Genomic DNA, 15,005 nt, shown 5'->3' with positions numbered 1-15,005 from the left:
CAGACGACCTCGACCAAAGTTGTCGCAAAAACAAAAGAAATAAAGGCATGCAAATTAAAATCCAACACACATGCAGTGTGGGAAGGAGTAAATTGACAGAAAAAAGTTGGTGAAAGAAGAGAAAGGCGGTAAACAACTCCGGTGCACTGGTCCCCGGAGCGGTCCCCGCAGAAACTGAATAACAAGCTTTAGCGCTCATAAAAATTCACTTCCAGCGGCAGCGCAGCGACTGCGACGCCGGAGCGGCCGCTTCCAGTGGCAAAAACGAAAGACTTCAATTCAGTTTGGCCAAGACAACGAACCCGAAAAGAGCTGCGCGGTCGAGACGGCAGTGAAACAGAGAGAAACGTCTTACAAAACGGTACGTGCGCGCATGCGTGTGTCTGAGTGTGGCCAAAAGCGAGCGAGTGTGAGTGGGCCAAAAGTTTAGTGCAGCAACAACAACCCAACACCCCAGCAATAGAGAAAAGTTAATGAAAGAAATCAAATACGAAATTAAGTCTTCGAGCCAGTGGGCCACGCAGGCAAATCCGCTGGGGAGAAAGGAAGTTGGCCAAATCCATAATCCGTGCAGTGAAAAGTGCCTCAGTTCGGAGTTCCCCTGTTCTTCTTATAGCCCACAACTCGGAGCCACATTCACCTGGCCAAGTCGCTCACTCTCGCTGTCTGCGGAGACAACAGCCCGACTGGGTTGACTTTTCTTTGTGCCATTTCGTCGCCATCGTCGTACGATCTTCAGATAGCAACGGTATAATTCTCCTACCTTGTGTTTGCATGTGAAAGTTACGGAGCTCTTTCTATTTCGCTGCCAGCTTCTCGCTTTTCATTTCTTTTCTTCTGCTTCTGCTGCTGCTAACGGGTTTTGTTGGCAACACTTTTGCTTTTTACAAGCTGCAGCCAGTCTGGCTATTTAGCATTTCGGAGCTGGAAACGATTTGCGTTGTTTGCGGATCAAAACCCGTTCGCCGAAATAATCAACAGACCCAAAAACCGAGCAACTTGTTCTATAAATTATGAATTAAATTAGGCAGCGAAGGCGAGTCGGCCTTACATTTTCTCGCCATTTAGCACATCCAAGGGGGTTTGGGTTGCTTTCACAGGGCGAAATGTCACCTGGCTTGGTTTCCACCTGGATCATCTCGCGGAATCCGTCCACTCACCAGCTTGGCATTTCCAATGCGACTCGCTCAGACGCCTCCTCTTCAAGATTCTTCTTTTAGGTATCGAGGTTTCTTCTCTCACTGCTTGCTCATTTAAATTTTGCTCACATCTTACGAGTGGCTCGCTGCCAAACAAAAACCTCTGCAAATAGTCAATGTTTATTTGTTTTGTCTCCATACAGCAGGCAACTGTAGTTTGGAGCATCCAATTGTGGTGTTAGGCCAGCTCAACAATTTCAAAGTCAATGGTAAAATAGATTATGATAATAGGTTTTACTAGCCGCTTGCTTTAGGGACTTCTTAAAAGTATCTAACCATTTAATTCACTACCAGCTCAAAACCACCTTTCTCTTTCCTCTCACTCAAAGTAAAAGCCCTCGAAAACTATGCCATTAATGATGACCACTCATCGGATAAGTCTTTCAAAGCCAAAAATACACTCATCAATGAACGCCCAAGCTGAAGCCCGAACAAAAGACAAATCATTCTGAGGTCCCAGTCGCAAGAAAACCCAAATAAAACGAAACACCAATATGAAGTGCCAGTTCCGATTCAACTTACGCATTACGTAAAAACCAAACATTAAGCTTACCGTGACTCATGCCACATTATCAAGGTACCTTGATTCAATCCCGCCTAATCATGGATGACTTGGTTCCAATAAATATTACACCACACCTCATACTCGAAAACAATCAAATTTTCTGCAATTGAATGCGTCTTAATTGCATTAGTCCGCATCAACAAAGCTGCATATGTTTACCAAAGGGAATGTGACTCACTCCAGACGAAAAGGTTTTGTATATTTGCAAAATATAACGGTGAAGAGCTTCAGGCAAACAGGATACTAAAGGTGAAAGAACTGAACGTTAAATGAGTTGGCATTATATGTCTTTAAAAGTCAACGTAATTTTTTGAGGGTCTACCGAGGGCTATGCGGAGAAAGAACTCCACGTGGGCCAAGTTTTAGTAGAATTTGAAATCGATTCAGGTTGTCATATCATTCAAGGGACTTAGTCTCTCTTTCAACCCTCATTAGAGTAGGGAAATATTCCATTCTAGGTTCGCCAACGTTTTTGGAAAATTGTACAGTAAAAATTCAACTCACAGGCTTCCACTTAGCTTGCATTATGAGTTTCGTGTTAATTGCAATTTGTTAAACACTATAAATGTGATAACCAAAGGTGTTCGAAATATCCCTAGAAACCCGAACGTGCTTAGCTCAATGGAGTAAGCTCCCAAGCTTCATAAGTGAACTTTCAAGCTTAGTGTTGGGTGCAGCTCTGAGATAGATTGCCTGGCATCTGCGGGCATGATTCACCCGAGTCCATACCACACTGATTCTGGCATTCCTGCAATCGGATTGCAACCTTCAAGCAATTGTGGCTCTCTGATGTGGCAAGCGTAGGTCCACGGCTAGACGGCCAATCCCAGTGAGCTGACCACTGCTCGCCGAACCCACTCCCTGCCGGATACCCACCCCAAGACTTGCCCCATCTTGGCCATGTCACCGTTGGGCTCGCAGTTCGTTCCGGCTCGCCTCGCCTGCAATTTTTCACAAAATGCTTGCGAATTTACTCCTATTGGCGCATATTTCTTGGCCGCAGCTCGCTGGTTTTCCTGTTGTCCGCCGAAAACTGGTTGTCCGGCAATCAGCAAACGACAAGAGGCAATAGGCAATAGGCAACATTCGGTTCGGTCGGCAGCTGGTTGGCGTGGCCGGTTCGATTGCCGCGTTCCCGTTTTGACTAGTTGGCTTAAGTGTAGCAATCAATTTATGCGCCAGCCCAAGCAGCCACAGCCGCTGCAGCCCCGACTGAGTCGCTTTGGTATCTGAGCGCCAGTATCGCATAGATTGCGCTCGCTTATTTCTATAGCATTTTTACAAGTATCTGACTTTCACTTTTTTCTGTGTTTCTGGCTGGCTGTCGGTGGAGCGCAGGTTTTAATTGTTTGCCTTCTTTGGCGGCTTTGGCTTCTGACTTAGCCGCGCAGCCAACACATTCAGGCAGAAACATATGCTTATGGTTACACGGAAAACAAATATTTATTTAACTTATGTCCAAAATGTGCCGTTTGAGCAGATGATTATATAAGAACTTTATAGGACCTGAAGCTCCAGAAAATGCGTTAAACGTACCCATATTAAAACCTCATCAGAATTTTGCTGTTTACGGTATGTGCCAAACAAAATAATTTTCAATTGACAAAGCAATAAGGAATAATTTTGTTGCGTGTATATTCCATTATATCTCGACCAATAAACATTTACTCTGCCCCACTCCTACCGCCCTACCCCGTTTTCCCCACCAGGCGCTAATGTGGTATTACAACAGACGAAATTATTAAATCACCCAACGCCTGCAGCTGTGTCCCATTGTCTATTTCGGTGGGCAGCACAAAAAACCGACTCCAAGACCCCCAGTTGGCCCGCTCCAACCGGTTGGCTATCGGAGATCTATTACTGCCAACGAGAATGTAAGAACATGTTCGTTTCTCCGACTCCGCCAAGTCAATTGCGGAGCCGTAATCCTTTTCGGGCTCGATCTTTCTAGCCCTCGCCGACGATTCAAAGCGCGACATGAATGCCTAATGGGATTTGTATCTCGTATTTTCTCCCACTTAGGTCACACTTGGTATGGCGAGCACGTTCGTGTGTGGGTAAAAGTACTACAATGTTGAGGCTGGCTAGGGTCAAGTGAGTTCAATTTTTCAAACATGTAGGCTTGCCCTTTGTCCAGTAAAGGAACTTCTTTATTCAAAGCTGAATACTTTTTATATGTTGACCATCTTCTCAAGCTATTTTAATTACTCGTCCTGTATACCGACTTCCTCCTATCAATCAAAGTATATCACATGTTTTGCCACCACATATCCTACGATTTCGCACAGAACAGTTTGTGGGAGGTAAACCCTTATAAATTTTCATCTGTGTATAAAAAAAACTTGTCCTACAGGTATGCAACATATTTGGTCACCAGAAGTCAATATAAGCTGGCACAGAAATTTGTTTGGCAAACTGGTCCCATTCGTTTCCCTTAATTATGCCCAGGTGTACACAGCAAATAAGTCTAAAATAACTTTTTCGCATATCCCAAATTTAGAGTTTAAATGAAATTAAAGCTACCGAATAAATAACTCAATTTCTCCCAAGAAACTTCAACTTGAAGAGCTAAAGACCCGAAGATGGCTAATTCATAGCTAATCCAAGTTCAACTGGTACATAAGATCAATTCTAGGGGACATTTGACATTTAGAAGAATCAGAGAAGACAAGATTTCTGTTGGATATTCACTGGCAGTGGTCAATTTAATCGTTTTGCTGACTTGTGTCCGATGGTTGCTCAATTGCGTATTTTTCCCATACTAAATTGGTTTTGTGTTGCCAAACAGTCGAAGAAGAAACTGGTTTTTATTGTGCTTTAAAATACTGGGATGTCTTTTTGAATAGATAAAATATGCCAAATTAGTTACTAAATCAGTTTTGACGACACAGTCAGTCAAAATAAAAACCTGCAAAGACAAACAATAAAACAAAATATACAAAAAAATGCAAATTGCAATGAAATTCGACCGTGACAGGACTCGAACCTGCAATCTTCGGATTCGAAGTCCGACGCCTTATCCTTTAGGCCACACGGTCTGTTGAAAATTCACGTTTGTTCCTGCCCTATAAAACCCGAAACGGCGCACTCCAAGGACACACTTTCACCACACTTTCGCTGCGAAAGCATCCTGCCCCTCCTCCGCACATACATATGTGTGAAAGCCACCCTTGCGCTGCCGCAAGCTTAAAAATTGTGCGTTCCCCTTTGTATATTGTGTGTGGGTGTGGGACGTGTTCGTCCTTCAGGGTGGCTCATCCTCTGACAACAAGAAAGCCTTGTGCGCAGAATCCTCCACAGGGGCCCAGGCGCAGCCTACAGCATCCTTTTGAGCAACCAGCTGTTCCTCGCGGACTCCAGCTGATTGAGATTTATTTAGCCGATTAAAACTGTTAAACAGTTTTGTAAAATTTGTCAAATCGACCGTTCAGATTAATTGTAACACTGCAATGCAATAGAAGAATCCCAAAATTTCATTTTTGTTCCTGACACCCCGTAAGACAAACCATGCAGACCTCCGCGAATTCAGGCTCACTATCCAAAAAGCGGACCTTCGATGTCACCCATCTGAGCAGCTCCAGTTTGGGCAGCAAGAGGGGCGTCCAGCTGCCGCCGCTGATGTTGAAGGGTCAGATTCGCCCGGACCAGGTGGAAGACGCCAGATTCCGGGTGGTGGAATCCGAGCGCCGGCCCCTCAGCGATCAGCAGTTCAACGCGCTGATCAAGCGGCTGGTCAAGTGCTTCATGTCGGAGGTGGAGATCACAAAGAGGCTGCGGAAGGTCACCGCCCACCGGGCGGTCCACCCGGTGGACCTGCAGCTCATCCGGCACCTGGAGGCCCTCCGTCGGAACTACGAATCCGAGCGATCCGTCCTGGTGGTGAAGCTCAGCCTGGACAGCCGCTTCAATCTGTATGCTTCCCATGCAGCGCAGGCTCGGGAAACCCAGCCGAGCAGGTCGAGAAAGTCCCGGAAAAGCCATCCTCCCGACAGCCCTCCAAGGAGCGATAAAATACCACAGAAAACCCCCAGTCGCAAGTACGAGAACGACGTTCGCGCGAGGCAACGACAAAGTGGAGGATCCCTGCCCAAAGGGCCTAGGAAAGCCATAGTCTGCAATCATATAGTAACTCCTGTGCAACTGTCTCACAGGCTCAGAGAAAAGCTTTACAGACTGCAGGAAACTTCTGTATCTCCACCTTCGCCCGAATCCACGAGAACTGAAGAGCCGTATCAAGACGCCGCTTTGGATTCTGCTCAAGTGTCTCCGAGTTCTTCTGATATATTTTATGATATTCCCGATGCGAATGAGTTTTAGACGAGAAACAGGATTTCGATTGCTCCTTCTTTATCTTCTGCTCTGTAAAAGTTCACAACGAACAATAGTGCGCAATATCTAATAATGGCAATCAGATTGTGGTTTCCCCTTAAATATTTTGGTTGGGCTCTATATCTCTGCACATTTGGAACAACACCCATTTTTACAATTTTGATTAATTGTATTTCTTATACCTCCCAAGACACGTCCCCACACGACCAATACCAATTGAGTACCGTCTTCAATTTGCCTCATAATCACAGATATTGCACTCGGACCAGAATCTGGCACAAGGCCTGCATTGGCAGAACAATACGAGCAGTACTGCGGCTGCAATTCAAACAAGTAATCGTACTTAATTACCATAAAAAGAGAAGAAGACCCAGGCAACATTGGTTTCAGTTCCGTGCCACATGTGGAACGACTGAGGCGAATCGAAGTCTCGACTGGTGCATGCGACTTACATAGCTCCAACCATTTCTTAAATAACGCTGTGCTGGAAATTACAGAAGTGAAAGTGAAAGCCGCTGAGAAAAATCTGGACGCGCACGAGATCATGGGCAGATGTAAAATAAGCGAAGAGGTTCCAAAGTCATGAGTCACTACTTTAAGCTATGAGGATAAAAAAAAAGAAAATATACTCCACATACTTTTCATTGTATTTAGGTAAAACCGGTTTCTAAATCCAACCGGACTAAAACTTTGAACAGAAGATAACAATATTTTCATTCACCTTAGAAACACTTGCTTGTGTATATAAATTGTTTTAAGTGTACATGTAACAGAAGCTTTCAAGGTTCGTCTTGGGACTTGAGTAAAGGGCATAAACCGGTCCGAGGGCGGAGTCAAAGGACGCCTGTCCTTGGGAGCCGCTTCCCATACCCATAAATTACTTGTCCATTAAAACCGGCTTATCGAGCCATCGCAACCTGGGCTCAATTACTTACTTCTCTCCCCGCCTCTTTGCAGCCGAACATTGGGCACTCAGCGCCAAGATTGGGGGCTAGCACCAACCGTGGGAGATGTCTGCGATGCGGCATCGCCCGATGGCCCCTCCGGGGCAAGGAGCCGGAGCGGGAGCCGCCGGGGAGCACGGCGACAGCGACGACAACAACTTCACCGACGACGAGAGCTCGCCCCTGACTCACGACATCTATGGCGGCAGGTAGGTCTCGACTCTGGTCGACTCTTGTGGATTTTTCGGCCAAAGAGTTTCCTCCAAAGGTATTACGGTCTATGGCCGGCTCCACGGTTGCCAGCTACCGCGGAAAGGCAACCGGAACCAAAGTGTCTCAGCGAGACGGCTGTAATTAAACCCGCTCCGCCGTTGCCTCACAATCACTTTCAGTGCAGGGCGGAGCCGGGGCTATCCAGTGCCGGAAGTCAAGATCGCCCAGTCGAGCGAGCTTTGCAAAAATCACAGATCAGTGGTCTGAGAGTTGATCGTGTTCCTCAAATGCGTTCGGCCAACAGTTGCCATACCGTCATAATGTCATAATACATAAATAAATTATTTGATAATACCGATTTTTTACATGTAGTATCATAATATCATATTTTAATAAATTCGTATGATCTTTCGAGTGTTATATAACCGCGCCCTAATTTCAGCCAACGCACCATACAAGAAACCAAGGGTTGGGATGTGTTTCGGGATCCGCCGATCAAGATTGAGACCGGGTCGACGGCGAACCAGGAGTGCTTAGAATTAACCGTAAAGATCTTAAAGATCTTCGCCTATGTGATTACGTTTATCATAGTTTTAACCGGTGGCGTCATCGCCAAGGGTACAATGCTCTTCATGACCTCGCAAGTGCGCAAGGATAAAAAGATGGAGTACTGCAATAAGGACTTGGTAAGTGGATCTCTTTAGGGATTTGGGTCTGATAAGGATCTTAAAAGACAACTGTAAAGTTCACCTATCCAACACAACAAGTTAACATTTCTTTATAATTAATTAAAACCGTGATTAGGTTAAACCTAACTATTTATTTTATTTATTTATTATTTATACTTATCTCTTCCTTCTATTATTTTGAAAAAGGGCCGCGACAAGAGCTTCGTGGTACGGCTTCCCGAGGAGGAGAGAGTTGCCTGGATCTGGGCGCTGCTGATAGCCTACGCCCTGCCAGAGATAGGAGCCCTGATCCGTTCCGCCCGTATCTGCTTCTTCAAGACCTTCAAGGTGCCGCGCACGGGGCACTTCCTCTTTGTCTGGCTGATGGAGAGTCTGAGTGCCGTGGGCATGGCCCTGCTGATGTTCGTGGTTCTGCCCCAGATCGACGCCATCCAGGGCGCCATGCTGACCAACTGCCTGTGCGTGGTGCCGGGCATCTTCGGCCTGCTGTCACGCACCTCCAAGGAGGGCAAGCGGTTTGTGAAGGTGATTATCGACCTGGCAGCGGTGGCGGCCCAGGTAACGGGTCTGGTGATCTGGCCACTGCTGGAGAACCGCCGGGAACTCTGGGTCATCCCGGTGGCCTGTGTGATGATCTCGTGCGGCTGGTGGGAGAACTACGTGTCGCCCCAATCTCCCCTTGGATTGGTACGAGCTCTAGGTCGCATCAAGGACGAGATGAAGTACACCCGCTACTTCTGCCACATATTCCTCTCCATCTGGAAGATCCTGCTCTTCTTCACCGTTACACTAATGATCTACTGGGCACAAGGGGAGGAGCCCGGCAATCTGTTTGCCATGTACGGAGACGCCTTCGGGCCCCACAAGATCATCGTCTACGAACTGCCCGCTGGTCTGGGCGGTGTTCTTCCCGACACTCTGGAGTCAGCCAATATCGACACTGTGGATGTGGATGCCGCCTACAACACGGTGGTGTACGTCCTGCTCCTGCAGATATTCGGAGCCTACTTGTGCTACATCTTTGGCAAGTTCGCCTGCAAGATTCTCATCCAGGGATTCAGCTATGCGTTCCCAGTCAGTCTAACAGTTCCGTTGTCCGTCACGTTCCTGATCGCCGCCTGTGGCATCCGCATTGACGACCCCTGCTTCTTCCATGACACTATTCCGGACTACCTGTTCTTCACGAGCCCCTCGAACTTCCGTTTTAACAACTTCGTCACCGAGCAAATGGCCTGGGCCTGGATCCTGTGGCTCCTGAGTCAGACCTGGATCGCCCTGCACATCTGGACGCCCAAGTGCGAGCGTCTGGCCACCACCGAGAAGCTGTTTGTGCAGCCCATGTATTCCTCCCTGCTGATCGATCAGTCCATGGCTCTGAACAGAAGGCGTGATGACCAGGCGGATGTGAAAACAGAGGTTAGTAAAAAATGGGATTCATAACTATATGTATAATAATAATATGTATCATCTCTGTCTTGCAGGACCTTTCGGAAATCGAGAAGGAAAAGGGAGATGAATACTACGAGACCATCTCGGTGCACACGGACCGCTCCTCGGCACCCAACAAACCATCCATTAAGTCTTCGGACAACATCACCCGAATCTACTCCTGCGCCACCATGTGGCACGAGACCAAGGACGAGATGATTGAGTTCTTGAAGAGCATCATGCGGATGGACGAGGACCAGTGCGCTCGCCGTGTGGCCCAAAAGTATCTGAGGGTCCTCGATCCGGACTACTACGAGTTCGAAAGTCAGTAATGTTAACACATCTGGTAGTATCCCACTAACGTTTCCATTTCAGCCCACATCTTCTTCGACGACGCCTTCGAGATCTCGGATCACAGCGATGACGACATTCAGTGCAACCGGTTCGTTAAGCTCCTGATCGCCACCATGGACGAGGCTGCCTCCGAGATTCACCAGACCACGATCAGGCTGCGTCCGCCCAAGAAGTACCCGACCCCGTATGGAGGACGCTTGGTGTGGACCCTTCCTGGAAAAACCAAGTTCATCACTCACCTCAAGGACAAGGATCGTATTCGTCACAGAAAGCGCTGGTCCCAGGTTATGTACATGTACTACTTGCTGGGCCATCGCCTCATGGAACTCCCCATATCGGTGGACCGCAAGGACGCTATCGCGGAGAACACCTACCTACTGACCCTGGACGGAGATATCGACTTCAAGCCGAACGCGGTTACCCTTTTGGTGGATTTGATGAAGAAGAACAAGAACCTGGGAGCCGCCTGTGGCCGTATTCATCCAGTGGGATCGGGGCCCATGGTGTGGTACCAGCTGTTCGAGTACGCCATTGGTCATTGGCTGCAGAAGGCCACGGAGCACATGATTGGCTGTGTGCTCTGTTCCCCCGGCTGCTTCTCCCTGTTCAGGGGCAAGGCCCTCATGGACGACAACGTGATGAAGAAGTACACAACGCGATCGGACGAGGCCCGTCATTATGTGCAGTACGATCAGGGCGAGGACCGTTGGCTCTGCACGCTGCTCCTGCAGAGGGGATACCGTGTGGAGTACTCGGCTGCCAGTGATGCGTACACCCACTGTCCCGAGGGCTTCAATGAGTTCTACAACCAGCGGCGCAGATGGGTGCCCTCGACCATTGCCAACATTATGGACCTGCTGGCGGATGCAAAGCGCACAATCAAGATCAATGACAACATATCCCTGCTCTACATCTTCTACCAGATGATGTTGATGGGCGGCACCATCCTGGGACCCGGAACCATTTTCCTTATGTTGGTGGGTGCCTTCGTGGCTGCCTTCCGCATCGACAACTGGACCTCCTTCCACTACAACATCGTGCCCATCCTGGCGTTCATGTTTATCTGCTTCACCTGTAAATCGAACATCCAATTGTTTGTGGCCCAAGTCCTATCGACAGCATATGCCCTGATTATGATGGCTGTGATTGTGGGTACTGCCTTGCAGTTGGGAGAGGACGGAATAGGTTCGCCCTCGGCGATTTTCCTTATATCTATGGTTGGATCATTCTTCATAGCCGCATGTTTGCATCCACAGGAGTTCTGGTGCATAACATGCGGCTTAATCTATCTGCTCTCGATCCCGTCTATGTACTTGCTGCTCATCCTGTACTCGATCATCAACCTGAACGTCGTCTCTTGGGGAACGCGAGAGGTGGTGGCTAAGAAGACCAAGAAGGAGCTGGAGGCGGAGAAGAAGGCCGCCGAAGAGGCGAAGAAGCGGGTGAAGCAGAAGAGCATGCTCAGCTTTCTTCAGAGCGGAATCGGAGATAACGGGGACGAGGAGGGCTCCGTGGAGTTCTCGCTCGCCGGACTCTTCCGCTGCATATTCTGCACCCACGGGAAGACCTCCGATGAAAAGCAGCAGCTGACCTCTATCGCCGAATCGCTGGACTCGATCAAAAGCAGGATGGACACCATTGAGAGTGCTGTCGATCCCCACGGTCATCATGCCTCCCGACACGGTAGGAGGAGAACCACCTCCAGTGGCTCCAAGGATCACCACTTGCTGACCTCAGTGGCGGAGAAGTCAGGCGATGAATCGGACGAATCGGATTCGGACACTTCCGCGGAACCGAAGCAGGAGCGAGATTTCCTTACCAACCCGTACTGGATCGAGGACCCGGATGTGCGAAAGGGCGAGGTTGATTTTCTGTCCAGCACGGAGATCCAGTTCTGGAAGGACCTCATCGACCAGTACCTTTATCCCATCGACAACGATCCAGTGGAGCAGGTGAGAAAACCACCTAGATTGATAAGTCTCTGGTCAGGTTTTTTAAACTTACCAAGCTTAGAATCAAACTTGTTTAGTAACCTTTTTATTGTTGGAATATGAATTATTTTTCAATTTTTTCATAAACATTTTAAATATTTTTTTTAATAGGATCCCATTACAGCTATAGTAAACCTGTTGAATTGAAATAAGAATTTATTGTCATTAGTTTTCTTGAAAATATGGAAATTTAATTTAGTTCGCCGTTAAAAAATATAACTTTGTGTATATAGCAGGAGAATCCTCATAAAATATTTATGTTTCAAAGAAAGCTGTATTAGATGAAGTATAGAAAGTTTGAAAGAACATTAAGACTTCGGCTAGCCGAAGCCAGCCTTACAGTTCTCTGTGCATATTTTCTCGGGAAACCCCCCACAATCACCCAATAACACCACCGCCGCATCGGATAACGCTCTTGTAGGCCCGCATAGCCAAAGATCTCAAGGAACTGCGCGACTCGTCGGTGTTCGCGTTCTTCATGATCAACGCACTGTTCGTGCTGATCGTGTTCCTGCTGCAGCTGAACAAGGACAACATACACGTGAAGTGGCCCTTCGGAGTGCGGACGAACATCACCTACGACGAGTCCACCCAGGAGGTAACTGCCACTTGCCGGCCGAACTAACACAACTCTTTTGGTTTATTTCTTTCTTTGGCACCACGATCTGAAACGGACGAAGGCCCGCATTGCCTCCGACCTGATTGAGCTGCGAAACAAGTCGGTGTTTGCGTTTTTCATGGCCAACGCCTTGTTCGTGCTGATTGTCTTCTTGTTGCAACTGAACAAGGACAAGTTACACATTATTTGGCCGTTGGGCGTCAAAACGAACATTACCTATATCGAAGAGACATCTGAGGTTTATAAATCAAGCTTTATACGATGTTTACTACCACAAGTGTGCTGTCAGTGTTTTGTCTCACCCTAAACCTCTGGAAGGGTCCTCTAACTTCCTGCCTGTCCTCTGTCCTCTGTTTCACTCTAAATGTTTACTACCCGTTCGACATGTCACATCACCAACCAGCTAATGATGTTCTTTGTTCTCGGTTTTTCCGTTTATTGAGCCCCATCCTAACGGTTCAGGCCTATATCATACGAATACATCATGTAAAAACGACAGAACAACATATTGGCATTCAAGCGGTTCTAACAGTTAGCCCCCAAACGACAACACGGTAAACTGAAGCAATATCCCCTTCCGAAAAATCACTGTTCTGTACACATGCCCAGAATCTTGGCAAGCATGTTCATTGTTCCTCCGCCATCAATACAATGTGTTCAAACAAATATATATAAACAACCCCGACATATAACCAACCTCCCGAACGGTATCACACCTCAACCTCAACATGCCACAATCACCAACAAATGGTATCGAGATCAGCCATTATCCAAACTCAAACCAACCAACCAAGTCGTTAAATGTCACTAACCCAAACCAGGATTCTCCAGGCCCCCGCTAATCGCCTGTCTATCCCATAGGTCCACATCTCCAAGGAGTATCTGCAGCTGGAGCCGATTGGTCTGGTGTTCGTGTTCTTCTTTGCCCTTATTTTGATAATTCAGTTCACGGCCATGTTGTTCCATCGTTTCGGAACCATCTCGCATATCCTAGCCTCCACTGAACTGAACTTCTGCAAGAAGAAATCCGAGGATCTTACACAGGATCAACTAATAGATAAGGTTAGTCAGCTTGAATGGGAATATATTCACATCAGTTAACATAGAATGTGTTTTATGGTTACATGTAATCTACGTAATAGTAATAGTGTGCTATTCAAAGCCAGAGAATATGCAATAACTAACTAATAAAAAAATAACTAACTAACATTTTTCTTATGAAATTGATGTTGAAACTTAAGTCATCTAATACGATCATATGTTTGGCTCCTCTATCCAGCACGCAGTGGAGATCGTAAAGAACTTGCAGAGACTACAGGGCATCGATGGGGACTACGACAATGATTCCGGGTCCGGCCCAGATCGTATAGCTAGGCGAAAGACAATCCAAAATCTTGAGAAGGCGCGGCAGCCGCGTCGCCAAATCGGCACCCTGGATGTGGCTTTCAAGAAGCGGTTCCTGAAACTCACCGCCGATGCGGAGAACAATCCCGCCACGCCCATTCTCACACGCCGCCTCACAATGCGAGCTGAGACCATCAGGGCACTGGAGGTGCGCAAGAATTCGGTGATGGCCGAAAGGCGGAAGTCCGCCATGCAGACTCTGGGTGCGAAGAACGAGTACGGGATTACCACTGGGGCTCCGGTAAGATCTGAACACGTTCTTCCGGCATTTAAAAAGACAGCTTTCACTCTCATTGTTTTATACAGGTCAACAACAACGGAGCTCTGCCCAATCAAAGAAGCGGACGCGTTTCAAATGCCGGCATCAGCATCAAGGATGTGTTCAATGTAAACGGAGGTGCTGCCGAGGTAGGATATAATTACAAAAACATTTAAATAGTTAGCTTTCAAACACTGCTTACTTTTGAGGAAAACGCTTGATTCAGAACGCATAAACATTGATTTCATTAGTTTAATTTTTTTCAAATACTAAATCTTTCCTTTTGTCCTACAGCAAATTTACGGCTCGAATGGGGGCGGAACTATCAACCAGGGTTACGAGCACGTGATTGACGAGGACGGGGACGGCAACTCCCTGCGTCTGACCACACGGAACCCTCACCCTCACCACCAGGTCTCCTGGAGCCAGAACACCAACGGCGGCAATGGTGCAGGTCGCCTGTGAATCTCCCGTACATCCTAGACATAGTGCTAAGCTAGACCTAGACAACTTGTTAACGAATTCCGGCTCTTTCCATAAACTGCCTAAACGTAAGACTAAGCCAACACCTAGAGTTGTAGTCAGGAGAGATTGTGTTGTATAGTATATATAGGGACGCGAGAGATTCAGGACAGGAGGGTCCTGACGACACAACGAACATTATGCTTAGCTAATCACACTGCCAGTGCCGATGTGTGCGTGTGCGTGGGCTGAACGCTTATGGTGGCAACAACATTCATACAATGTACTAAACTATCACTTGTTAGGTTATGATTAAGTCAATCCCCGTGTGGATCCACCAGGACTCACGACCAGTGCATGCTGACACAAAATACTCAACGCAAAGCTGATTCGCAAGTGCAGCAGTGAGATGACCTATTTATGTATTCGACATTGCGAAGATAGTTCTCTTTTACACAAATAATATTGATGGTTTGTACAACTTTTAATACGAAGAATAAATACAACTATCGAATGTAAAATTTGACTGAAAAAATAAGACGACAAAGC

General features: G+C 47.2%; 2 protein-coding genes and 1 non-coding gene across 6 annotated transcripts; 2 read left to right on the top strand and 1 right to left on the bottom strand.

The window, feature by feature from the left end:
- The first annotated feature begins 255 nt into the window (after positions 1-255).
- LOC108032909 (chitin synthase chs-2) lies at positions 256-14,977 on the top strand. Of its 4 annotated transcripts, none has more exons than XM_017106973.2 (11): positions 256-361; positions 7,051-7,246; positions 7,693-7,936; positions 8,126-9,355; positions 9,421-9,691; positions 9,743-11,673; positions 12,393-12,569; positions 13,193-13,393; positions 13,611-13,976; positions 14,042-14,143; positions 14,289-14,977. In XM_017106973.2, exons 2-11 carry the CDS (start codon positions 7,104-7,106, stop codon positions 14,457-14,459), a joined length of 4,836 nt encoding a protein of 1,611 aa, XP_016962462.1. In that variant the 5' UTR covers positions 256-361; positions 7,051-7,103; the 3' UTR covers positions 14,460-14,977. The 4 variants fall into 4 exon arrangements, with proteins under 4 accessions (XP_016962462.1, XP_016962460.1, XP_016962461.1 ...); XM_017106971.2 differs by lacking the exon at positions 12,393-12,569 and adding an exon at positions 12,134-12,310; XM_017106972.3 differs by lacking the exon at positions 12,393-12,569 and adding an exon at positions 12,134-12,310 and having other exon boundaries at positions 291-748.
- Trnar-ucg (transfer RNA arginine (anticodon UCG)) lies at positions 4,730-4,802 on the bottom strand. The gene has a single exon. It is a non-coding gene; the product is annotated as a tRNA-Arg (tRNA).
- On the top strand, positions 5,152-6,195 carry LOC108032910 (uncharacterized). Its single transcript, XM_017106974.3, has one exon. The coding sequence runs from the start codon at positions 5,272-5,274 to the stop codon at positions 6,079-6,081; it is 810 nt and encodes a 269-aa protein (XP_016962463.1). The 5' UTR covers positions 5,152-5,271; the 3' UTR covers positions 6,082-6,195.
- Positions 14,978-15,005: the final 28 nt, after the last annotated feature.

The sequence above is a fragment of the Drosophila biarmipes genome, chromosome 3R (assembly GCF_025231255.1).
Source record: "Drosophila biarmipes strain raj3 chromosome 3R, RU_DBia_V1.1, whole genome shotgun sequence".
NCBI lineage: Eukaryota > Metazoa > Arthropoda > Insecta > Diptera > Drosophilidae > Drosophila > Drosophila biarmipes.
This window is presented reverse-complemented; position numbering and strand designations above follow the sequence as displayed.